General features: G+C 38.0%; 1 protein-coding gene across 8 annotated transcripts in view; it reads left to right on the top strand.

Annotated features, from left to right (window-relative positions):
- Positions 1 to 25,139, top strand: part of VPS8 (VPS8, CORVET complex subunit) — a 254,143-nt gene that overhangs the window by 161,165 nt on the left and 67,839 nt on the right. For all 8 annotated transcript variants that reach the window (XM_025376216.1, XM_025376215.1, XM_025376217.1 and 5 more), the window contains 2 exons: positions 15,532 to 15,613; positions 15,976 to 16,058. In XM_025376216.1, coding sequence (XP_025232001.1) covers positions 15,532 to 15,613; positions 15,976 to 16,058 — 165 coding nt within the window. The remainder of the gene's footprint in view (positions 1 to 15,531; positions 15,614 to 15,975; positions 16,059 to 25,139) is intronic.

The raw sequence follows: 25,139 nt of genomic DNA, 5'->3' as shown, positions 1-25,139 counted from the left end.
TTTTTGTCTGCCTAGGTTGATATAGTAAAATTGCATCAAATAATGCTTGCTTTTAAAAATATAGTACTCAAAAAATATGTGTATAGTACTCAGCTTCCCATAGGAAACTTATGTAAAACTAAAGAATGTTCTTAATTGATGCAAAATAATTATACATATTCATGGGGTTAATGTGATATTTTGATACATGCATACAATGTGTAATGATCAAATCAGTTTACTTAGAATATCTGTCACCTCAAACATTTATCATTTCTTTGTGTTGGGAACATTTCGAGTCTTCTAGCGGTTTTGAAATATGCAATACATTATTGTTTACTGTAATCACCCTACTGTTTTGTTGAACATTAGAACTTATTAAAATTCTATCTAATTGTATGCTTGTAGCCATTGACAATCTCTCCTCATCCCCCCACCCATCCTTACCAGTTTCTGGTAACCATTCTACTCTATTCCTCCATGAGATCAACTTTTTTAGCTCCCCACATATAAGTCAGAACATGCGATATTTGTCTTTCTGTGCATGGCTTATTTCACATAACATTATGACCTCCCCTTCCATCCTTGTTGCTACAAGTGTCAGGATTTCATCCTTTTTTATGGCCAAATACTATTCTATTGTGTATATTTACTGCATTTTCTTTATCCATGCATCCATTGATTGACACTTAGGTTGATTCCATATTTTGGCTATTGTAAAAAAGTGCTACAGTGAATGGGTGCAAGTGTCCCTTTGATATACTGATTACAATATATTTCCTTTAGATAAATACCCAGTAGTAGGATTGCTGAATTATATTGTAGTTCTGTTTTTAGTTTCTTCAGGAACCCCCATGTTGTTTTCCAAAATGGCTGTACTAATTTACATGTTCACCAACCGTGTATAAGGCTTTCCTTTTCTCCACATCCTCAGCAAGACTCATCTCTGATCTTTTCTATCATTGCTGTTCTAAGAAGTGTGATGTGAATCTCATGGTTACTTTGTTTTACATTTTCTTGATGGTTAGCGATGTTGGAACATATTTTTCATGAACCTGTTGGCCATTTGTATGGCCGACATGTTGATCTTCTTTTGAGAAATGTCTATTCATATCCTTTGCCCACTTTTTAATTGGATTATTTAGTTCTTTTTTGCTATTGAGTTGTTTGAGTTCCTTATATATTCTAAATATTAGTCCCTTGTCAGAAGACTAGTTTGTAAATATTATCTTTCATTGTAAATGTTGTCTCTCCACTCTTTGGATCATTTCCTTGCTGTGCAGAAGTTTTATAGTTTAACATAATGCTACTTGTCTATTTTTTTTGTTTTGTTTTGTTTTCGTTACCTGTGATTTTGAAGTGTTAGCTGTAAAATTTTTGCCTAGACCAATGTCCTGAAGAATTTCCCTTATATTTTCTTCCAGTAGTTTTATGCATGTGGGCTTTACGTTTAAGTCTTTAATCTATGCTGAGTTAGTTTTGTATATTGTGAGAGATAAGAGTCTAGTTTCATTCTTTGCCATATGGATATCCAGTTTACCCAACACCATTTACTGAAGAGGGTGTCTTTTCCCTAATGTATGTTATTGGCTCCTTTGTGAAAAATCAGTCAGCTATAAATATGTGGATTTATTTCTGTGTTCTCTGTTCTATTCCATTGGTCTATGTGTCTGTTTTTATACCAGTACCATGCTGTTTTGGTTATTACAGCTTTGTAATATATTTTGACATCAGGTAGTATGATGCCTACAGATGTATCCTTTTTGTTCAGGATTGCTTTGGCTATTCAGGATCTTTTGTAGTTCCATATGAATTTTAAGATTTTTTTTCTATTTCTGTGAAAAATGTTATTGGTATTTTGATAGGGATTGCATTGAATCTACACATTGCACTGGGTAGTATTTTCATTTTAACTTTATTCTTCTGATCCATGAGCATGGGATGTCTTTTTATTTGTGTATATTCAGTTTCTTTCATCGGAGTTTTGTAGTTTTCCTTATAGAGGTCTTTCACCTCCTTGGTTAAATGTATTCCTAGGTATTTTGTTTTATTGTTTGTAGCTCATGTAAATGAGATTGCTTTCTTGAATTCTTTTTCAGATAGTTTGTTATTGGTATGTAGAAATGCTACTGATTGTTGAATGTTGATTTTTGAATGCAGCAACTTCACTGAATTTGTTTATCAGTTCTAACAGTTTCTTGGTGGAGTCTTTAGGTTTTCATATGAGATAATTCATATGAGATAATGTCACTTTCAAATAAGGACAGTTTGATTTCCTCTTTTCCAATTTGGATGCCTTTTATTTCTTCCTCTTGCCTTATTGCTCTGGCTAGGATTTCCAATACTATGTTGAATAACAGTGGTAAAAGTGGGCATCATTGTCTCTTTCAAGTTCATAGAAAAAAGGCTTTCAGCTTTTTCCTATTTGGTATGATGTTAGTTGTGTGTTTGTTATATATGGCCTTTATTATGTTAAGGTGTGTTCTTTCTCTGCCTAATTTATTGAGAATTGTATCATAAAGAGATGTTGAATTTTGTCAACTGTTTTTTCTGCACTGATTGAGATGATCATGTGGTTTTCTTCATTGTGTTGATGTGATGTATCACATTTATTTATTGACATATGTTGAATCATCCTTGTATTTCTAGGATAAATCACACTTAATCATGATTTATTACAGTTGACTCTTGAACAACACAAAGCATGGGGTGCCAACCCCCTTGCAGTTGAAAATTTGCATATATCTTGGTCCTCCTTCCTCCTTCCCCTTCTCGTATTGATCCATATCTATTGTTCCCATCATTACATCCATGTGTTCCCAATGTTTAGCTCCCATTGTAATTATGTGTATATGTTTATAATTATTATACATTTCCATTTTTATGATATGTATGATACCATGCCAATAAGGAAATTCCCATGGACTCATACTTGCTTCCTACTGTCGCCTTCACATACCTACTAATTTTAATTAATCACAGTGTTTTACCTAATTAAGGGTTATAACACATTCTTTTCTCTGTCTATAATTTCCATAGTTGTGTAACCTTTATTTAGGTAGATCATACCAGTCTTTTTGTTGTGATTTTTTTATTCCTAAATTTTTATTTTTATTCATCTTTTGATTGGCAGCCTGTATTTGGACTTTTTTTGTTGTTTTTCATTTAACTTGCTCTTTTTTCCCCCCAACTTTTATTTTAGAATCAGAGAGTACATGACTTTTTGTTGTGTCTCTGCCAGGTTTTGATATCAGAATGGTACTAGCCTTTGTTACCTAGATATATTACATGGTATTGAGGTTTAGAGTATGAATGAATAATCTGTCTCCAAGGTGGTAAGCATAGTACCCGATGTGTAGTTTTTATTCAACTCTTATCCCCCTTCTTCCTTCTTATATTCCCCAGTGTCTATTGTTCTCATTTTTATGACCATATGCCCAATGTTTAGCTCCCACTTTTAAATGAAAACACATGGTATTTGGTTTTCAGTTTCTGCCATTAGTTTACTTAGGATAATGGCCTCCAGCTCCATTTATGTTGCTGCAAAGGACGTGATTTCATTCTTTTTATGGCTGCATAGTATTCCACGGTGTGTATGTAACACCTTTTCTTTTTTTAAAATTTATGTTCTAGGGTACATGTGCACAACGTGCAGGTTTGTTACATATGTATACATGTGTCATGTTGCTGTGCTGCACCCATTAACTTGTCATTTACATTGGGTATATCTCCTAATGCTATCCCTCCCCACGGCCCCCACCCCACAACAGGTCCCGGTGTGTGATGTTCCCCTTCCTGTGTACAAGTGTTCTCATTGTTCATTTCCCACCTATGAGTGAGAACATGCAGTGTTTGGTTTTCTGTTCTTGCGATAGTTTGCTGAGAATGATGGTTTCCAGCTGCATCCACGCCCCTACAAAGGATATGAACTCATCCTTTTTTGTGGCTGCATAGTATTCCATGGTGTATTTGTGCCACATTTTCTTAATCCAGTCTGTCACTGATGGACATTTGGGTTGATTCCAAGTCTTTGCTATTGTGAATAGTGCTGCAATAAACATATGTGTGCATGTGTCTTTATAGCAGCATGATTTATAATCCTTTGGGTATATACCCAGTAATGGGATAGCTGGGTCAAATGGTATATCTAGTTCTAGATCCTTGAGGAATCACCACACTGTCTTCCACAATGGTTGAACTAGTTTACAGTCCCACCAACAGTGTAAAAGTGTTCGTATTTCTCCACATCCTCTCCAGCATCTGTTGTTTCCTGACTTTTTAATGATTGTCATTCTAACTGGTGTGAGATGGTATCTCATTGTGGTTTTGGTTTGCATTTCTCTGATGGCTAGTGATGATGAGCATTTTTTCATGTGTCTGTTGGCTGCATAAATGTCGTCTTTTGAGAAGTGTCTGTTCATATCCTTTGCCCACTTTTTGATGGGGTTATTTTTTTCTTGTAAATTTGTTTGAGTTCTTTTTAGATTCTGGATATTAGCCCTTTATCAGATGAATAGATTGCAAAAATTTTATCCCATTCTGTAGGTTGCCTATTCACTCTGATGGTAGTCTGTTTTGCTGTGCAGAAGCTCTTTAGTTTAATTAGATCCCATTTGTCAATTTTGGCTTTTGTTGCCATTGCTTTTGGTGTTTTAGACATGAAGTCCTTACCCATGCATGTGTCCTGAATGGTGTTGCCTAGGTTTTCTTCTAGGGCTTTTATGGTTTTAGGTCTAACATTTAAGTCTTTAATCCATCTTGAGTTAATTTTTGTATAAAGTGTAAGGAAGGGATCCAGTTTCAGCTTTCTACTTATGGCTAGCCAATTTTCCCAGCACCATTTATTAAATAGGGAATCCTTTCCCCATTTTGGTTTCATATGAACTTTAAAGTAGTTTTTTCCAATTCTGTGAAGAAAGTCATTGGTAGCTTGATGGGGATGGCATTGAATCTATAAATTATCTTAGGCAGTATGGCCATTTTCACGATATTGATTTTTCCTATCCATGAGCATGGAATGTTCTTCCATTTGTTTGTGTCCTGTTTTATTTCATTGAGCAGTGGTTTGTAGTTCTCCTTGAAGAGGTCCTTCACATCCCTTTTAAGTTGGATTCCTAGGTATTCTCTTCTCTTTGAAGCAATTGTGAATGGGAGTTCACTCATGATTTGGCTCTGTTTGTCTGTTATTGGTGTATAGGAATGCTTGTGATTTTTGCACATTGATTTTGTATCCTGAGACTTTGCTGAAGTTGCTTATCAGCTTAAGGAGACTTTGGGCTGAGACGATGGGGTTTTCTAAATATACAGTCATGTCATCTGCAAACAGGGACAATTTGACTTCCTCTTTTCCTAATTGAATACGCTTTATTTCTTTCTCTTGCCTGATTGCCCTGGCCAGACATCCAACACTATGTTGAATAGGAGTGGTGAGAGAGGGCATCCCTGTCTTGTGCCAGTTTTCAAGGAGAATGCTTCTTGTTTTTGCCCATTCAGTATGATATTGGCTGTGGGTTTGTCATAAATAGCTCTTATTATTTTGAGATACGTTCCATCAACACCGAATTTATTGAGAGTTTTTAGCATGAAGGGCTGTTGAATTTTGTCAAAGGCCTTTTCTGCATCTATTGAGATAATCATGTGGGTTTTTGTCTTTGGTTCTGTTTATATGCTGGATTACGTTTATTGATTTGTGTATGTTGAACCAGCCTTGCATCCTAGGGATGAAGCCCACTTGATCATGGTGGATAAGCTTTTTTATTTTTTATTTTTTTGAGACGGAGTCTCACTCTGTCGCCCAGGCTGGAGTGCAGTGGCCGGATCTCAGCTCACTGCAAGCTGTGCCGCCCGGTTTAGTCCATTCTCCTGCCTCAGCCTCCCAAGTAACTGGGACTACAGGTGCCCGCCACCTCGCCCAGCTAGTTTTTTTGTGTTTTTTTTTAAGTAGAGACGGAGTTTCACTGTGTTAGCCAGGATGGTCTTGATCTCCTGACGTCGTGATCTGCCTGTCTCGGCCTCCCAAAGTGCTGGGATTACAGGCTTGCGCCACCACGCCTGGCCTGGATAAGCTTTTTGATGTGCTGCTGGATTCGATTTGCCAGTGTTTTATTGAGGATTTTTGCATCGATGTTCATCAGGGATATTGGTCTAAAATTCTCTTTTTTTGTTGTGTCTCTACCAGGCTTTGGTATCAGGATGATGGCCTCATAAAATGAGTTAGGGAGGATTCCCTCTTTTTCTTTTGATTGGAATAGTTTCAGAAGGAATGGTACCAGCTCCTCCTTGTACCTCTGGTAGAATTCGGCTGTGAATCTGTCCGGTTCTGGACTTTTTTTGGTTGGTAGGCTATTAATTATTGCCTCAATTTCAGAGCCTGTTATTGGTCTATTCAGGGATTCAACTTCTTCCTGGTTTAGTCTTGGGAGAGTGTAACTGTCCAGGAATTTATTCATTTCTTCTAGGTTTTCTAGTTTATTTGCGTAGAAGTGTTTATAGTATTCTCTGATGGTAGTTTGTATTTCTGTGGGGTCAGTGGTAATATCCCCTTTATCATTTTTTATTGTGTCTATTTGATTCTTCTCTCTTTTCTTCTTTATGAATCTTGCTAGCAGTCTATCAATTTGGTTGATCTTTTCAAAAAAACCAGCTCCTGGATTCACTGATTTTTTTGAAGGTTTTTTGTGTCTTTATCTCCTTCAGTTCTGTTCTGATCAGTTATTTCTTGCCTTCTGCTAGCTTTTGAATGTGTTTGCTCTTGCTTCTCTAGTTCTTTTAATTGTGATGTTAGGATGTCAATTTCAGATCTTTCCTGCTTTCTCTTGTGGGCATTTAGTGCTATACATTTCCCTCTACACACTGCTTTAAATGTGTCCCAGAGATTCTGATACATTGTATTTTTGTTCTGATTGGTTTCAAAGAACATCTTTATTTCTGCCTTCATTTCATTATGTACCCAGTAGTCATTCAGGAGCAGGTTGTTCAGTTTCCGTGTTAGTTGAGTGGTTTTGAGCGACTTCCTTAATCCTGTGTTATAGTTTGATTGCACTGTGGTCTGAGAGACAGTTTGTTATAATTTCTGTTCTTGTACATTTGCTAAGGAGTGCTTTACTTCCAACTATGTGGTCAATTTTGGAATAAGTGAGATGTGGTGCAGAGAAGAATGTATATTCTGTTGATTTGGGGTGGAGAGTTCTGTAGATGTCTATTAGGTCCACTTGGTGCAAAGTTGAGTTCAATTCCTGTATATCCTTGTTAACTTTCTGTTTCGTCCATCTGTCTAATGTTGACAGTGGGGTGTTAAAGTCTGCCATTATTATTGTATGGGAGTCTTAAGTCTCTTTGTAAGTCTCTAAGGACTTGCTTTATGAATCTGGGTGCTCCTGTATTGGGTGCATATATATTCAGGATAGTTAGCTCTTCTTGTTGAATTGATCCCTTTACCATTATGTAATGGCCTTCTTTGTCTCTTTTGATCTTTGCTGGTTTAAAGTCTGTTTTATCAGAGACTAGGATTGCAACCCCTGTCTTTTTTTGTTTTCCATTTGCTTGGTAGATCCTCCTCCATCCTTTATTTTGAGCCTATGTGTGTCTCTGCACGTGAGATGGGTCTCCTGAATACAGCACACTGATGGGTCTTGACTCTTTATCCAATTTGCCAGTCTGTGTCTTTTAATTGGAGCATTTAGCCCATTTACATTTAAGGTTAATATTGTTTTGTGTGAATTAGATAGCTGGTTATTTTGCTTGTTAGTTGATGCAGTTTCTTCATAGCATCGATGGTCTTTACAGTTTGGCATGTTTTTGCAATGGCTGATACCAGTTGTTCCTTTCCATGTTCAGTGCTTCCTTCAGGAGCTCTTGTAGGGCTGGCCTGGTGGTGACAAAATCTCTCAACATTTGCTTGTCTGTAAAGGATTTTATTTCTCCTTCACTTATGAAACTTAGTTTGGATGGATATGAAATTCTGGGTTGAAAATTCTTTTCTTTAAGAATGTTGAATATTGGCCCCCACTCTCTTCTGGCTTGTAGAGTTTCTCCAGAGAAATCTGCTGTTAGTCTGAGGGGCTTCCCTTTGTGGGTAACCCGACCTTTCTCTCTGGCTGCCCTTAAGATTTTTTCCTTCATTTCAACTTTGGTGAATGTGACAATTATGTGTCTTGGAGTTGCTCTTCTCGAGGAGTATCTTTGTGGCATTCTCTGTATTTCCTGAATTTGAATGTTGGCCTGCCTTGCTAGGTTGGGGAAGTTCTCCTGGATAATATCCTGCAGAGTGTTTTCCAGCTTGGTTCCATTCTGCCCGTCACTTTCAGGTACACCAATCACACATAGATTTGGTCTTTTCACATAGTCCCATATTTCTTGGAGGCTTTGTTCATTTTTTTTTTTTACTCTTTTTTCTCTAAACTTCTCTTCTCGCTTCATTTCTTTCATTTGATCTTCAATCAGTGATACCCTTTCTTCCAGTTGATCGAGTTGGTTACTGAAGCTTGTGCATTTGTCACGTAGTTCCCGTGTCATGGTTTTCAACTCTATCAGTTCATTTAAGGACTTCTCTGCATTGGTTATTCTAGTTAGCTGTTTGTCAAATCTTTTTTCAAGGTTTTTAGCTTCTTTGAGATGGGTTCAAACTTCCTCCTTTAGCTCGGAGAAGTCTGATCGTCTGAAGCCTTCTTCTCTCAACTCGTCAAAGTCATTCTCTGTCCAGCTTTGTTCCATTGCTGGCGAGGAGCTGCGTTCCTTTGGAGGAGGAGAGGTGCTCTAATTTTTAGAATTTTCAGCTTTTCTGCACTGCTTTTTCCCCATCTTTGTGGTTTTATCTGCCTTTGGTCTTTGATGATGGTGATGTACAGATGGGGTTTTAGTGTGGATGTCCTTTCTGTTTGTTAGTTTTCCTTCTAATAGTCAGGACCCTCAGCTGCAGGTCTGTTGGAGTTTGGTGGAGGTCCACTCCAGACCCTGTTTGCCTGGGTATCAGCAGCAGAGGCTGCAAAAGAGTGAATATTGCTGGACAGCAATTGTTGCCGCCTGATTGTTCCTCTGGAAGCTTCGTCTCAGAGGGGTACCCAGCCATGTGAGGTGTGAAGTGTCAGTCTGCCCCTAGGTGGGGGGTGTCTCCCAATTAGGCTACTCGGGGGTCAGGGACCCACTTGAGCAGGCAGTCTGTCCGTTCTCAGATCTCAAACTCTGTGCTGGGAGAATAACTACGCTCTTCAAGGCTGTCAGACAGGGACATTTAAATCTGCAGTGGTTTCTGCTTCCTTTTGTTTGGGTATGCCCTATCCCCCAGAGGTAGAGTCTACAGAGGCAGGCAGGCCTCCTTGAGGTATGATGGGCCCCACCCAGTTCGAGCTTCCCAGTGCTTTGTTTACCTACTCAAGCCTCAGCAGTGGTGGGCACCCCTCCCCCAGCCTCGCTGCGCTGCCGCCTTGCAGTTCGATCTCAGACTGCTGTGCTAGCAATGAGGGAGGCTCTGTGGGCGTGGGACCCTCTGAGCCAGGCAAGGGATACAGTCTCCTGGAGTGTCATTTGCTAAGACCCTTGGTAAAGCACAGTATTAAGATGGGAGTGACCTGATTTTCCAGGTGTTGTGTGTCGGTTTCCCTTGGCTAGGAAAGAGAATTTCCTTCCCCCTTGCGCTTCCCAGGTGAGGCAATGCCTTGCCCTGCTTCGGCTCTCACTCGGTGGACTGCACCCACTGTCCTGCACCCGCTGTCCGACATGCCCCAGTGAGATGAACCCAGTACCTCAGTTGGAAATGCAGAAATCACCTGTCTTCTGTGTCACTCACACTGGGAGCTGGAGGCTGGAGCTGTCCCTATTCGGCCATCTTGGAACTGCCGTCCAACACATTTTCTTTATCCAGTCCACTGTTGATGGACACCTGGTTGAGTCCATGTCTTTGCTATTGTGAATAATGCTGCAGTCGACATACAGGTACATGTATCTTTTTGATAGAATGATTTCTTTTCCTTTGGGTATATTACAAATGGTGGAATTGCTGGGTCAAATGATAGTTCAACTCTCAGTTCTTTTGAGAAGTCTCCAAACTGCTTTCCACAGTAGTTGAACTAATTTACATTCCTACTAATAGTATACGTAAGTGTTCCCTTTTCTCTGCAGCGTTGCGAATGTCCGCTATTTTTTGACTTTTTAACAAAAGCCATTCTCACTGGTGTGAGATGATGTCTTATTGATTTGCATTTCTCTGATGATTAGTGATGCATTGCATTTTATGTTTATTGGCCATTTGCATGTCTTTTTTTAAGAAGCGTCTGTTAATGTCCTTTACCCACTTTGTAATGAAGTTGTTTTTTGCTTGTTGATATAAGTTCATTATAGATTCTAGACACTAGACATTTGTCAGATGCATAGTTTGTGACTATTTCCTCTCATTCTCTAGGTTGTATGTTTAGTCCATTGATAGTTTCTCTTGCTGTGCAGAAGCTCTTTAGTTTAATTAGGTCTCGTTTTTCAATTGTTGTTTTGTTGCAGTTTCTTTTGAGGCCTTAGCTATAAATTCTTTACCAAGGCTGATATTGAGAAGAATATTTCCTAGGTTTTCTTCTAAGAGTTTTATACTCTGAGGTCTTACATTCAAGTCTAATCCATCTTAAGTTGATTTTTATATATAGTGATACTTAGTTCCCCAGTTTCATTCTTCTGCGTATGGATAGCCAACTATCCTAGCACCCTTTATTGAATAGGGAGTCTTTTTCTCATTGCTTATCTTTTTTTTGGTCAACTTTTTCAAAGCTCAGATGCTTGTGGGTGTGGGTCAGCTTTTGAATATGTTGCTGGATTTGGTTTGCTAGTATTTTGTTGAGGACCTTTGCATGTATGTTCATCAGGAGTATTAGCCTGATGTTTTCTTTCCTCTTTTTTTTTTTATATTGTGTCTCTGCCAGGTTTTGGTATCAAAATGATGCTGGCCTCATAGAATAAATTAGGGAGGAGTCTCTCATCCTTACTTTTTTGAAATAATTTCAGTAGAATTGGTGCCAGGTTTTTTTTTTATATGTCTGGTAGAATTTGGCTGTGAATCCGTCTGGTCCTGGCCTTTTTCTTGTTGGTAGGCTTTTTATTACTGCTTCAATTTCAGAACTTGTTATATTGATTTGTTCAGGGTTTCAATTTCTTTCTGGTTCCATCTTGGAAGGTTGTATGTTTCCAGGAATTTATCCATTTCTTCTAGGTTTTCTAGTTTGTGTGTATAGAGGTGTTTATAATAGTCTCTGAGGGTTTTCCTTTTTTTAATATTTCTGGGGGTCAATGTTATGTCCCATTGTCATTTCTGACTGCGTTTATTTGGATCTTCTCTCCTTTTCCTTCCTTCCATCCATCCTTCTGTCCGTCCATCCATCCTCCCTCCCTCCCTCCTTCTCTTCTTCCCTCTTTCCTTCCTTCTTTTCTTTTCTTTTTTTCTTTTTTTTTTTTTTTGGCAGGGTCTTGCTCTGTCACCCAGGCTGGAGAGCAGTGATATGATCTACTTCCCAGGCTCAAGCAATCCTCCCACCTCAGTTTCCCAAATAGAGTAGCTGGGTACTACAGGCACATACCGCCACACCCTGCTAACTTTTGTGTTTTTGTAGAAACACGGTCTCCCAATGTTGCCCAGGCTTGTTTTGAACTCCTGGACTCAAGCAGTCTCCCCACCTCAGCCTCCCAAAGCTGGGATTACAGTTGTGAGCCATCGCACCCGGCCTCTCTTTTTCCTACTAGCAATCTTATTTATTCTTTCAAAGAATCATCTTTTGGTTTCATTAGTCTTTTATATGCTTTTTCTTGTCTCAATTGTATTCAGTTCAACTCTGATTTTGGTTGTTTCTTCTGCTGGCTTTGGGGTTGATTGGCTCTTGTTTTTCTAGTTCCTCTTGGTGTGATGTTAGGTTGTTAATTTGAGATCTTTCTAACTTTTCAATGTGGGCATTTAGCACTATAAACTTTCCTCTTAACACTGCTTTATCTGTGTCCCAGAGATTCTGGTATGTTGTATTTTTGTTTTCATTAGTTTCAAAGAATTTCTTGATTTCTGCATTAATTTCGTTGTTTTTACCCAAAAGTCATCCAGTTGTTTAATTTTCATTTAATTGCATGGTTTTGAGAGATCTTCTTAGTACGGATTTCTGTTTTTTTTTATATTGTGGTCTGAGAATGTGGTTGGTATGATTTTCATTTTTTTGAATTTGTTGAGTATTGTTTTATAGCCAATCATGTGGTTGATTTTAGAGTGTGTGCCAGGTAGAGTTGGGAAGAATGCATATTCTGTTATTATTGGGTGGAATGTTCTGCAGACGTCACTTAGATCCATTTGGTCAGGTATCACATTCAGGTCCTGAGTATCTTTGCTAGTTGTCTGCCTTGATGATCTGTCTGATACTATTAGTGGAGTATTGAAGTCTCCCACTATTATTGTGTGGTTATCTAAGTCTCTTCATAGGTTTCTAAGAACTTGTATTATATATCTGGTGCTCCATTGTTGGGTGCATATATATTAGGATACTTAAGTCTTCTTGTTGAATCGAGCCCTTTATCCTTATTTAATGCCTTTATTTGTCTTTTTTGTTGTTTGTTGTTTTAAAGTCTCTTTTGTCTGAAATTAGAATAGCAACCCCTGCTGTTTTTTGGTTTTTTTGTTTGCTTGGTAGATTTTTCTCCATCCATTTTCTTTGAGTCTATGAGTGTCATTGCATGTAAAATGGATCTCTTGGAAGACAGCATACCATTGAATCTTGCTGCTTTATCCAGCTTACCACTTTGTGCCTTTTAAGGGCAGCATTTAGCCTGTTTATGTTCAAGAATAATGTTGTTATGTGCAGATTTGATCCTGTCATCATTTTGTTAGTTGGTTGTTGTGCAGACTTCATTGTAGTTGCTTTATGGTGTCAGTGGTCTATGTGCTTAAGTGTGTTTTTTTGTGGTGGCCAGTAATAGTCTTTTGTTTCCACGTTTAGCTTCAGGACCTCTTGTAAGACATGTCTGGTGGTAACGAATTTCCTTAGCATTCATTGTCTGAAAATGATTTTATTTCTCCTTTGCTTGTGAAGTTTAGTTTGTTTGGATATGAAATTTTGGGTTGGAATTTTTTTCTGTAAGAATGCTGAGTATAAGCCCCCAGTCTCTTCTGGTTTGTATGGTTTCTGCAGAAAAGTCCACTGTTTGCCTGATGGGATTCCCTTTGTAGGTGACCTGCCCCTTCTCTCTAGCGGCCTTTAATTTTTTTTTTCATGTTGACCTTGGAGAATCTGATGACCATGTGTCTTGGTAATGGTTGTCTTGTATAATATCTCACAAAGGTTCTCTGCATTTCCTGAGTTTAAATGTCAGCCTCTCAAGGTCAAGAACCTAGCGAGGTTAGGGAAATTTTTGTGGACAGTATCCTCAAATATGTTTTCCAGGTTGCTTGTCCTCTCTCCCTCTCTTTCAGGAATGCCAAAGGTTTGCTACCTTTACATAATCTCATATTTCCTGGAGGTTTTGTTCATTTTTTTTCTTTTTTTCTTTGCTTTTGTCATTATTTTTTGTTTGAAGAACTCATCTTCATTTTTTATTTGAAGAACCAGTCTTCAAGCTCTGAGATTCTTTCTTCAGCTTGATCTACTCTGCTGTTAATTGTCCCACTTGTATTATATGATTCTTGTAGTGAGTTTTTCAGCTCTAACAGATCAGTTTGGTTCTTTCTTAAAATGGCTTTTTCCTCTTTCAGCTCATATCATTTTATTAGATTCCTAAGATTCCTTGGATTTGAATTCAACTTTCTCCACATCTCAAACATCTTCATTCCTATCCAAATTCTGAATTCTGTATCTGTCATTTCAGCCATTTCAGCATGGTGAAGATCCATTGCTGGGGAATTAGTGGGGTTGTTTGCTATTAAGAAGAAACTCTGGCTTTTTGAGTTTCCAGAGTTCGTTCTTATCTGTATAAGCTGGTGTACCTTTAATATTTGAAGTTGCTGTACTTTGGATGGCATTTTTTGCTTTTGTATTCTTTGATGCCTTTGAAGGTTTGACTGTGGTATAATGTGGGGTCAGTCAACTGTCTTCATTTCTGGAAGATTTCAGGGGGCCAAGGCTGAGCTCAACACTACTGGGCAGCTTGTTCTAACCCTTAGCGGCTGAGACCAGACCTATGGCTTTGTGCTCTGGCCCCTCGAACTTATGTACTTGCTGCATTGGAGGAGCTAAAATGTTTCTGGTCAGCTGGTAACAATGCTGCAGTGGGGGATGCCAGCTAAAGCACTTTGTTGAGGCAGTGGCTGTGGAGTCCATCCTTGTGTGTGTGTGTGCCAACAGCAACAGTGGCATGACAGGTGCACATGCTTGTGCCAGGATGGACAGCAGTGGTTTGGGGTGCACTGCACACCAGCAGGGGTGGGTGGCAGAATCTTCATGGGGGCAGGGCAGCAGTGGGTTCATTTTTTTTTTTTTGAGGCTGAGTCCCGCTCTTCTTGCCCAGGCTGGAGTGCAATGGCACAATCTTGGCTCACTGCAACCTCCGCCTCCTGGTTACAAGTGGTTCTCCTACCTCAGCCTCCCAAGTAGCTGGGATTACAGGCACCTGCCACCATGCCCGGCTAATTTTTTTGTATTTTTAGTAGAGATGGGGTTTCACCATGTTGCCCAGGCTGGTCTTGAGTTCCTGACCTCAGGTGATCTGCCTGCCTTGGCTTCCCAAAGTGCTGGGATTACAGGCTTGAGCCACCATGCCTGGCCATTCAGTTTTATAATGAATATTTTTCCTAAGGCTTAGGAAGAACACAGAATTTAGAGTCAGGTAATTGACTGGCTGTGTGGTCTTTGAAAAATTGCTTAACTTCAGTGAGCCTCAATTTCATATCTCTGGTGAATATAATACCTACTGTATAAGGTTATTATGAGATTGAAATGCAAAAATGTAAATGTAAAGCATTTAGTAGTGATTAATGTAATATGACTAAATGATAGATTTTTTTTAAATCTCTTGACATGGTTGATCATGTTAACTGATACAGTTTTAACTTCTATTTTCTGGTCCGTGATGACTTGGGAAATATAAGATAATGCTTGATGTGGAAAAAACTTTGGATAACCTTTACTCATTTTTCTTGCTTGACATAGCTGAAGAAAATTGAGTAGGGGACAGCTGGCGGGTGTGTTTTTTTCTTTATGCAGCATTAGGGTTATTTTAAACTTTGTCAGTGATAAATTTTTAATAGAGTAGATAAGAATCTAGCAGGAGGCTCTTTCCTGGCTTCTTTGAACCTGCCCTCCCCTGAGGCAAGTCAGATTGCAGTTCCAAGGCCTAGACTTACTTAACTTTGGCCTCCTTATGTTTCCCAAGGCTTCATGATAAAGATGCCTGTTCCAGCTGTGGTTTCTGCTTTGTATTGTCTCTCTTTTTTTTGCCCCAAATATTTCCATTTTTATTTTTCTTATTTTTACAAACAAATGGTATGTGAGAAGTACATTTCAACCTGTAAAACATTATGGTGATGTTAGTTATTCTTTTGTTTTTCATTGTTTTCTTTGACCAATGAAAAAATGAAATGTTTTTCTTTGATTTTCTCTGACATTATAGGCACTTTGGTTTCCATTATTGGAGGCAATGATGGCTCCTCAGAAGCTGTCCAGTTCAGCCATTCCTCATCTACACTCTGAAGGTAAGTTCTTCAGAATTCAAATGACTGAGTCCACCTATATCATCAATCCAATATTTGTCTGCAGAAACTATCAGGATAGTATCTTTTTCCAATAGCATATTCTTATGATTTTCCTTAATGAAACCATACAGTATGGTTGATCTCATCTTTTATATTTCTTTCTGTTGTTCCACTCCTATAATTTATCTTAAATAATGGTAGTCTTTATAACTTGTCAACAGTTAATTTTAAAATCTCAAATAGGCCTTGGTTAGCTAAGTTTCTAAGAAGCTGTATAAATCCACTGTTTTCCACAGACTTACAGGAAAAACTGAAAACTCTTATTTTAAACTAACCTTAATATTAATATTTTGTTATAACAGCTCTGAAATCTTTGACCATGCAAGTTTTAAATAGCATGGCAGCATTTATTGCCCTTCCATCAATCTTGCAAAGAATTTTACAGGTGAGTTAAAAGGGGTGAATATTAAATATTGATTGATTACAACTAACATTTTAGTGATAATAGTCAATTGGGCTAATGTGTAAAGGGATCTCAAGCATAATGCAGCTAATTTTTGGCAATAGCTAAATATGTAAATATCTAACTTCTGACCCTCATTCTTGAATCTTTTCTGTCATTTTATTGGTGTGACTTTGCCTGACATAAGCTGGTGACCTTCAGTTAGGGCGTGCAGCCTTCAGATATTCCCTGTTGCCTTGGGATATAGATATACAAGTTTCCTATTGGTTTGATAACTGGGAGGCAGTTATCATTTCTTTCCAGCTGATTATAATTTTTAGATTCCAAAAAGAATCTAAAAATTAATACAGGGATTTCCTAAGCATTGGTTGTTATTTAGGCTTTCTAACTCATCCTAAAATAATTTTTGTCTTGAATACTCATCCTTGACTCTAAATTCTAGCTGGCTTTGTGCCCGAAGCTTTTGTAGGAAGCATCATTTCAGTTTGTTTCTTTCAGCAAAAAAGCCTGAACCTTCTCAGCTTCATCAAAAGAGAACACTCAGAATACTCCAAGATACATTTTTAGAAAAAAACCTGTGAGCATTCTTGGGGGAACAATAGGAATCATACTGAGAATCCATTTTGTCTTTCCTCACTTTATTCAGTATAGGCATACATGTGCATGCACCCTGCCCCCCCCCACACACACACAAAACAAACCATAATATGATGCCATTAGTCCTTATAATTTTCAGATGATTTTTATTCAATCAAGAGTGTTCCTATCAGTTCTCTTTTAAGACTCACCAAGCTCTCCTTCCCATCTGATATAAAGCTTCTGGGGCTTTTCTGATAAAGAAGACTACATCCTGTAGTCTTTGTCATCACATGGTGTACTATCATTTAGAATGCTTTTTTTTTTGAGACAGTTTCACTCTTGTTGCCCAGGCTGGAGTGCAATGGTGTGATCTTGGCTCACTGCAACCTCCGCCTCCCAGATTCAAGCGATTCTCCTGCCTCAGCCTCCCAAGTAGCTGGGATTAGAGGCATGTACCACCATGCCTGGCTAATTTTGTAATTTTAGTAGAGACAGGATTTCTCCATGTTGGTCAGGCTTGTCTCGATCTCCTGACCTCAGGTGATCTGCCTGCCTCGGCCTCCCAAAGTGCTCGGATTACAGGCGGCAGCCACCGTGGCCAGCCAGAATACATTTTTACGTGTATTATTTAATTTGATCTTAACAGTTATCATGTGTTGAATAATTCTTTGATATAGACTGCTTCACATATCCATTTTAAAGCACATTACTTATGAGGTTTCTAATCATATATAAAGTAATGTATCCAAAGGGCAGGAATACTTTTCCAAATAAGTTAGAAGAAATGAAATCGTAAAGCCAAATGGGTTCTCTCTGTGTTATACATTTTGCTTTCCATTGAGCTTTAACCACATGTTATGGTATGTAAATTATAACAAAAACATGTTTTTCTCTTGACAAAAACATGATTTTTAAAGTTTTTTATATTTCAAGACTTTGGAATCTAGAAGTCTCTTGATATTTGAAAATTTTCACTTTATTTTGAGTTATACTGGCATTCATTATAATTTTTTCTTATCATTTTCTACTTTCAATGGTTGTTAACTCCCACTTATCAGGAAGGTATGCTATTTCTTAAATTCCTCATTTGCATGTTTGTGATTACTGTAATTATGCTACCTTATATTTGTACAGATATTTTTATTTTTCAAAGTGCTTTCACAGATATCATTTCATTTGAAGCCCACAACAATCTCTTGAGGTAGGCAGGGCTACTGTAAACATTTCTGTTGAAGAAAGAGGAAACTGAAGTATAGAGAAGTTGAGTTCTTAACCTATCATTAGCGGCAGAACTTGGACCACCCCCTAAGTCTCTCACTTCCTAATTCGTATTCTTTTTTTATTATGTCATGTAAGCTTTTTTTATTTGTTTATGTCCCTGGTCTTTTGAGTTCATTATTAATTAAATATATTAATTGTACATTATGCTGTTTAGATGAAAGGCATAGTTCTGAACCCATAAGAGCTCTTATTTGAGAGACAAAAAAATGTTCTGATACAACTATTCATAGGGCTGTATGCAAGTAATAGTGGCCACCTTCAGGATTATCTGCTCTGAATATAGGATAATTGCCATACCTACATTTCTATACTTAATCTGCATAAGAGCAGGAGCAGCCATGGGAAAGTGTCACCCTGCCTCCTGTGTCCAGCTGATTGACTCAGGGTGAGCAAATGGCCTAAACAAGGCCGATCGGTGTGCTTTCCAGGACATTTTAGAACTGAACTTGGAAAAGACCTATAAGTCTCTCATTAAGTCTCTGGATTACATCAGGTACAAATTTCAGGAGTGGACAGTTCCTGTTTTTCCATTATATGGACTGGAAGAGTGAAAAAGCATAATCTGTAGAGAGAAGGAGACAAATGTAGTAGACTCTAAGAAGAGACACACCAACGGATAAATGTATAAAGAGGATTCAAGGCATAGAGACCGGGAGAGGAGGCGACCTGGGGAGAAAAAGCTGATGCCCATCAGTCCTTCATTGTGACTCTTGAGACTTACTAGCATTCCTCTTTTTGGATCTGTGAAATACCCTAGCATCTTTACAATAATTAACTTTTTTGAGTAAGTTAGATTGAGTTGTATTTATGACTATATATGACCAAAGGAGTACCAATAAAAGTGTATACCTGAAACAGACTAGGGAATTTGGAAAGATTTCCTGGAAGAGGAGATGTCTGATTCTTAAAAGAGTCTAAGGAAATCAAGGAAAGAAAGGAGGTAGGATTTATTGTATATACACAAAGACTTTGAGGTGAAAGCATGATACATTTGGGAAGTTACAAGTTTTTTAAGTGTACTCAGAACATAGGATAAGAATAAAGAAAAATCACGGAGCTGAAATTTGAGAGATAGGCAGGGACTGTGTCTTTAATTGCTTGGTAATTCATGATAAGGAGTTTGGATTTTATTCTAAAATCAGTTGTCATCAAGATTTTTAGCAGAGGAATGACTCAGACACAAGGGGAGGGGAGTAAAACACAGGGCTGAAAATGAGGATTTGGGGAAAGTCTGCTGATAGGATTCCCTGTGCTCCTCTTCCCCCTTCCAGCAGCCATCAGACGCACTCACTTCCCACGAAGGAGACAGGTTCATTTTCTTGAGACACTGAATGATCTCAGAGAAATAAACCCTAAATAGATTGATGATTCAGGTTTTCCTCAAGAAAAAGGCTGGCTAGCTGTCCTGTCACTCTACATGGAGTTGCATCAGTCAGCAAGCCTCAGTTACACAACCAGACCTTTCATTCAGGTTTAGTATTTCTATTATTAATTACTAGAGCAGTATTAGATTTACAGAGACATTAAACAGAAAATACAGAGAATTCCCTTTTACCCCTTCTCCTTCCCACACGCAGTTTTGCCTACCATTAACGTCTTTGTGTTAGTGTGGTGTATTTGTTACAATTGGTGAATTAATACTGATACATTATAATTATTAACTAAAATCCATAGTTTACATTAGGAATCACCCTTTGTGTTGTACAGTTTTATGGGTTTTGACAAATACGTAGTGTCCTATATCCACCATTACCATATCATATACTGCTCTAAAAGGCCCCTGTACTCCACCTATTCATCCTCCTCCCTACCCTAATCCCCTGGCAACCACTATTTTTTTTTTTGAGACAGAGTCTCACTCTGTCACCCAGGCTGGAGTACATTGGCGTGATCTCTGCTCACTGCAACCTCCACCTCCCAGGTTCAAGAGATTCTCATGCCTCAGCCTCCCAAATGGCTGGGATTACAGGCATATATCACCGCACCCGGCTAATTTTTGTATTTTTAGTAGAGATGGGGTCTTGCCCTGTTGACCAGGCTGGTCTTGAACTCCTGGCCTCAAGTGATCTGCCCACCTCTGCCTCCCAAAGTGCTGGGATTACAGGTGCGAGCCACCGTGCCCGGCCCACTGATTTTTTTTTTTAACTGTCCCTATAGTTTTACCTCTTCCAGAATGTCATATAGTTGGAATGATAGAGTGCCTCGTCTTTTCATTTTGGCTTTTTTCACTTAGCAATATGCACTTAAGTTCTTCCATTTCTTTTGGGGGCTCGATAGTTCATTTCGTTTTATCTCTGTGTATTCCATTGTATGGATGTTCCACAGTTTTGTCTATCCATATACCTATCAAAGAACATCTTGGTTGCCTTCCGGTTCTGACAAATTTCAGTAAAGCAGCTATGAACATTCATATGCAGGCTTTTTGTGCGGACTTAAGTTTTAGACTCATTTGGGTAGATACCTAGGAATGTGATTGCTGGATTATATAAGACTATGCTTACTTTTGTAAGAAACTGCCAAACTCTCCTCCAAAATGTCTATACCATTTTACATTTCTGCCAGCACTAAATGAATGTTCCTGTTGCTCCATATCTTAGCAGCATGTGGTATTGTCAGTGTTTTGGATTTTAGACATTCTAGTAGATGTGTAGTAGTCTCATAATCGTTTTAATTTGTAGTTCTCTTACAACATGTGATACTGAGCTTTTATCTGCTTTTTAAAGTGTTTGTTTTCTTGTTGGGTTTTAAGGATTCTTTGTATATTTTGGATAAGGTTCTTTATCACATGTGTGTCTTGCAAATATTTTCTCCCATTCTGTGACTGGTCTTTTCGTTCTCCTAACAGAGTCTTTCACATAGCATAAGTGTTTGCTTTTCATGAAGTCCAATTTATTGACTTTTTCTCCCATGGATCATGCTTTTGGTGTTGTATGTAACAACTCATCACCAAACTCAAGGTTACTCAGATTTTCTCATATGTTTTCTCCTAAAAGTTTTGTATTTTTACATTTTACATTTAGAGCTATGATCCATTTTGTGTTAATTTTAGGGGAAAACGTTTGGTCAGTGTTGATTCATTTTTCTGCATGTGGATATACACAGTTGGAACTAGTGCCAACACTACTTGTTGAAAGGACTGTCCCTTTCTCCATTGAATTGTCTTTGTTTAGTTGACTATACTCATATGGGTCTACTTCTGGGTTTTCTGTTCTTTTACATTGATCTATTTTCTGTTCCTTCACCAATACCAATGCTATCTTGATTACTGTAGTTTTATAATAGGTCTTAAAGTCAGGGAGTGACAATCGTCCAACTTTGCTGTTCTTCATTATCGTGTTGGCCATTCCTTGTCTTTTGCCTCTCTGCTTTAAACTTCAGAAACAGTTTGTTGATATCTACAAAGTAACTTGCTGGAATTTTGATTAGGAATACATTGAACTTATAGCTCAAATGAAGAACTAACATTATAATAATATCAAATCTTTCTGTTCAAGAACATGAAATATTTCTCCATGTATTTAGATCTTCTTTGCTTTCCCTCATTAGAGTTTTTTAGTTTTATTCATACAAACTTTATGTATATTTTATTAGATATCTAAATATTTCTCTTAGGTACTAATATGAAGTGTCTTTTTAATTTTAAATTCTAACTGTTGATTGCTGGCATATTGGAAACCAATTGACTTTTGTATAATTACCTTGTATCCTGTAACTTTGCTACAATCACTTAATTGTTTCAGGTTTTTTTAGACAATCATGTCATCTGCAAACAAAGACAGTTTTATTTCTTCCTTCCCAATCTGTATATCTTTTATTTCCTTTTCTTGTCTTATTGCTGTAACTAGAACTTCCAGTACAATGTTGAATAGGAGTGGTGAGAGGGGATATCTTTTCCTTATTTTCTGTCTTAGAAGAAAGACATCTGGTTTCTCACCATTAAGTATGATGTTAGCTGTAAGGTTCTTATAAATGTTGTTTATCAAGTTTAGGAAGTGTCCCTCCCTTTCTTGTTTGCTCACAGTTTGTCTGTCATGAGTGGGCGTTAGATTTTATCAATTACAAATTCTGTATCTACTAATATGATCATGTGATTTTTCTTACTTAGCCTGTTGATGTGATGGATTACAGTAATTTATTTTTCTTGTCTTTTTTTTTTTTCTTTTTTTGTGGAGAATGGGGTGTCGCTGTGTTGCCCAAGCGGGTCTCACCCTGGGCTCAAGCCATCCTCCCGCCTCTGCCTCCGTAAGTACTGGGATTACAGGCATGAACCACTGCACCCAGCCGATTAATTGATTTTTAAATGTTGAACCAGCCTTGCATACCTGGGATAAATCCCACTTGGTTGTTATGTATAATTCTTTTTATACATTACTGGATTCAATTTGCTAATATTTTGTTGAGAATTTTTGCATCTCTGTTCATATAGTTTCCTCTCTTGTAATGTCTGTGGCTGATTTTGGTATGAGGGTGATGCTGGCCTCAGAGAATGAGTTAAGAAATGTTCCCTTAGCCGGGCGCGGTGGCTCACGCCTGTAATCCCAGCACTTTGGGAGGCCGAGGCGTGCGGATCATGAGGTCAGAAGATCCAGACCATCCTGACTAACATGACGAAAACCCATCTCTACTAAAAATACAAAAAAAATAAGCCGGGCGTGGTGGCAGACGCCTGTAGTCCCAGCTGCTCAGGAGGCTGAGGCAGGAGAATGGCATGAACCCAGGAGGCAGAGCTTGCAGTCAGCCGAGACTGTGCCACTGCACTCCAGCCTGGGCGACAGAACGAGACTCTGTCTACAAAAAAAAAAAAAAAGAAAAGAAATGTTCCACCTGCTTCTGTTTTCTGAAATAGATTGTAGACAGTTTGTATAATTTCTTCCTTAACTGTGTGTTAGAATTCCTCATTATTTTCCTCAGCAGTCCCGGTATTTAATCCACATCAAATCCTCTCTACTCTATCTCCTAGAATATTTTAGGAGCTAAGTTTTTTCTTCCTTGCCTTTTCACCCTTACCGCAGCCCCAGTCACACCTGTAAATATAAACTCTTTTTGAGCCCTACCTTCATATTAGCTTACCCCCTAGGCTGTGAGTTTTATAAAAGCAGAGATCATGTCTCCCTTGTTCACTATGTTATCTACAACACCCAGTGCCATGCCTAAAACATAGTATATGCCCATTAAATATTAGTTGACTCCCTCACCTAATGTCCTTGTATAGTTCTCAACAGTTTACAAATCACTTTAGTGTTCATTATCTTCTTTGATCTCTAACTGTGCAAATTAAGCTGGGGATGTAGCAATACCTCATATCTCTCATGAGAAAAGTGCCACTCAGAAAGATCAAATAACTTGTCTTAATTTATTCAGTTTTGAAATGGGAGCCATTAGAATTAATCCAGGTCTACTAACTTCAAGTTTTAGGGCTTTTCTTCTGTATCTAACACTAATCAAGGCGTTTCTCATGCCCACCTCACTTTATCAGATCCCCACTGAAAAATGTAGGGAACAGCAGTTACTTAGATGCACAATTGCTCAGATACAACTGAAAAAATTAGTTTTTCCAAAAGAAGTGGTCACATGATAACAGGTTCTTACAGATCTTGATCTTCACGTGTTTATTCAGACTGATGCCTGGGACCCAAATTACACCGTCTTTTTTTATGAATATTAGGTGATAACATTTTAAAGACCGTGTTTATGTTGTATACATTCTATCTTCACTCTATGGCAGAAGTAATTTTTAGCTTCTGAGAAGCTGTTTATTACTTTCTCACTGAGGAAAGGCAAACAAATTATAGACTCTCCTGTTTAGGGCATCATTGATATTTTAAAGCAGTGCTCAATTAATAAAGATTTTTATTTTAAACATACACATACATGATACAGTAGGTACCAGAAAGCAATAGGAAAAAAAAAGTGGTCATCACATCTTTTCTAGTGTGTGTCTTGAAAAACACATTTACATGGGTAACCAAGTATGCTCTTCCTTCATAGTTTGCAAACAACTTAAGAGAAACCTCAGCATTTATTCATTGCTGAAGAATCTAGCTGACATCTTTGGAAAATAATTTGAAGAGCTAGTGGTTTGGTGCATGCTGTGCTAGAAGCTTTGAGCTCCCTTTTGCATTCTATAATTTATATGTTGTCCCAGCATGAGATTGTTTTCATGATTTTGCTTTTAAATTATGTATATTACAGTGAAATGTACTGACATAAATACAGAAATGACCTATAAAGATTTCTTTTTCCCAGAATTTAACCTTTTAAGACCTCTTTGTTCTCCAGACCACCTTTGTTGTAAACACATGCCAGAGCTCTATTGTCATACTGGATCCACATATTATAGTAAATATTTTAATAGAGTTTTCTAATAAGATATTGTACCATCTGTTGATATTTGGCAAATGTGTACTTATTAAGAACTTGACCAAATGTATAATTAAGCATTAACAAGGGTCTATTTTTATGCAAAGAAAATAAAAAGAAAAAATTGTCCAGTGGGTATATGGCTTTGAGTTGTTTTTCTCTGAAGGACTAGTCTGAGATATCTGTATCTTGCCTTTTGTAAATGATTTCCACATATTTGACAGATATCTTTAGCTTAGTGATATGATCCCTAGCTGTGAAATAGAAATTTTTTCTATTAAGCTTAAGTGATGTGTTCAAGCCCAAACTTGTTAATTTGATAATTACTACACATAGTTATTTTGTGCCTTGGATTTCTTCAGCATAACCCTAGCAGTTGAAGAGGCCAAAGAAACCTCTGGCAGACAATCTCATGCTGCTCTAGACAGACTCAAAGCACTGAAAACCAATCTTAGTTAGGAACTGCACGACCTATTCTGCAAGAGCCATCACTAGAACCCAGAAGAGAAAAATAAGCAGATCCTGAGACAATTCTTGTACAGGTTTTTCCTGCTTCCATAGGCCTTTTTGCCTTCTCAACTCACAGTTAACTCTTAACAGTACCAAGACTCCCTAAGAAATAGCCAGACATGTTTCTCATGTTTTCCAGCAATCATTAATTTATTTAGTTACCTATGTTAGAAACCCATATATTCAAGCAAGAAGTAGTTTATTACTTAGTTTATTAGTTTTTGTATCCATACCTGGAAGACCAGTATAGTGTGGTTATTAAAAGCATGGTTTCTGAAGTACCTAGATTCAAATCCCATCTTATCTGCTTGATAGTTTTGTGACTTAGAGAAG

This window comes from Theropithecus gelada, chromosome 2 (assembly GCF_003255815.1).
Source record: "Theropithecus gelada isolate Dixy chromosome 2, Tgel_1.0, whole genome shotgun sequence".
NCBI classification, from domain to species: Eukaryota; Metazoa; Chordata; class Mammalia; order Primates; family Cercopithecidae; genus Theropithecus; species Theropithecus gelada.
This window is presented reverse-complemented; position numbering and strand designations above follow the sequence as displayed.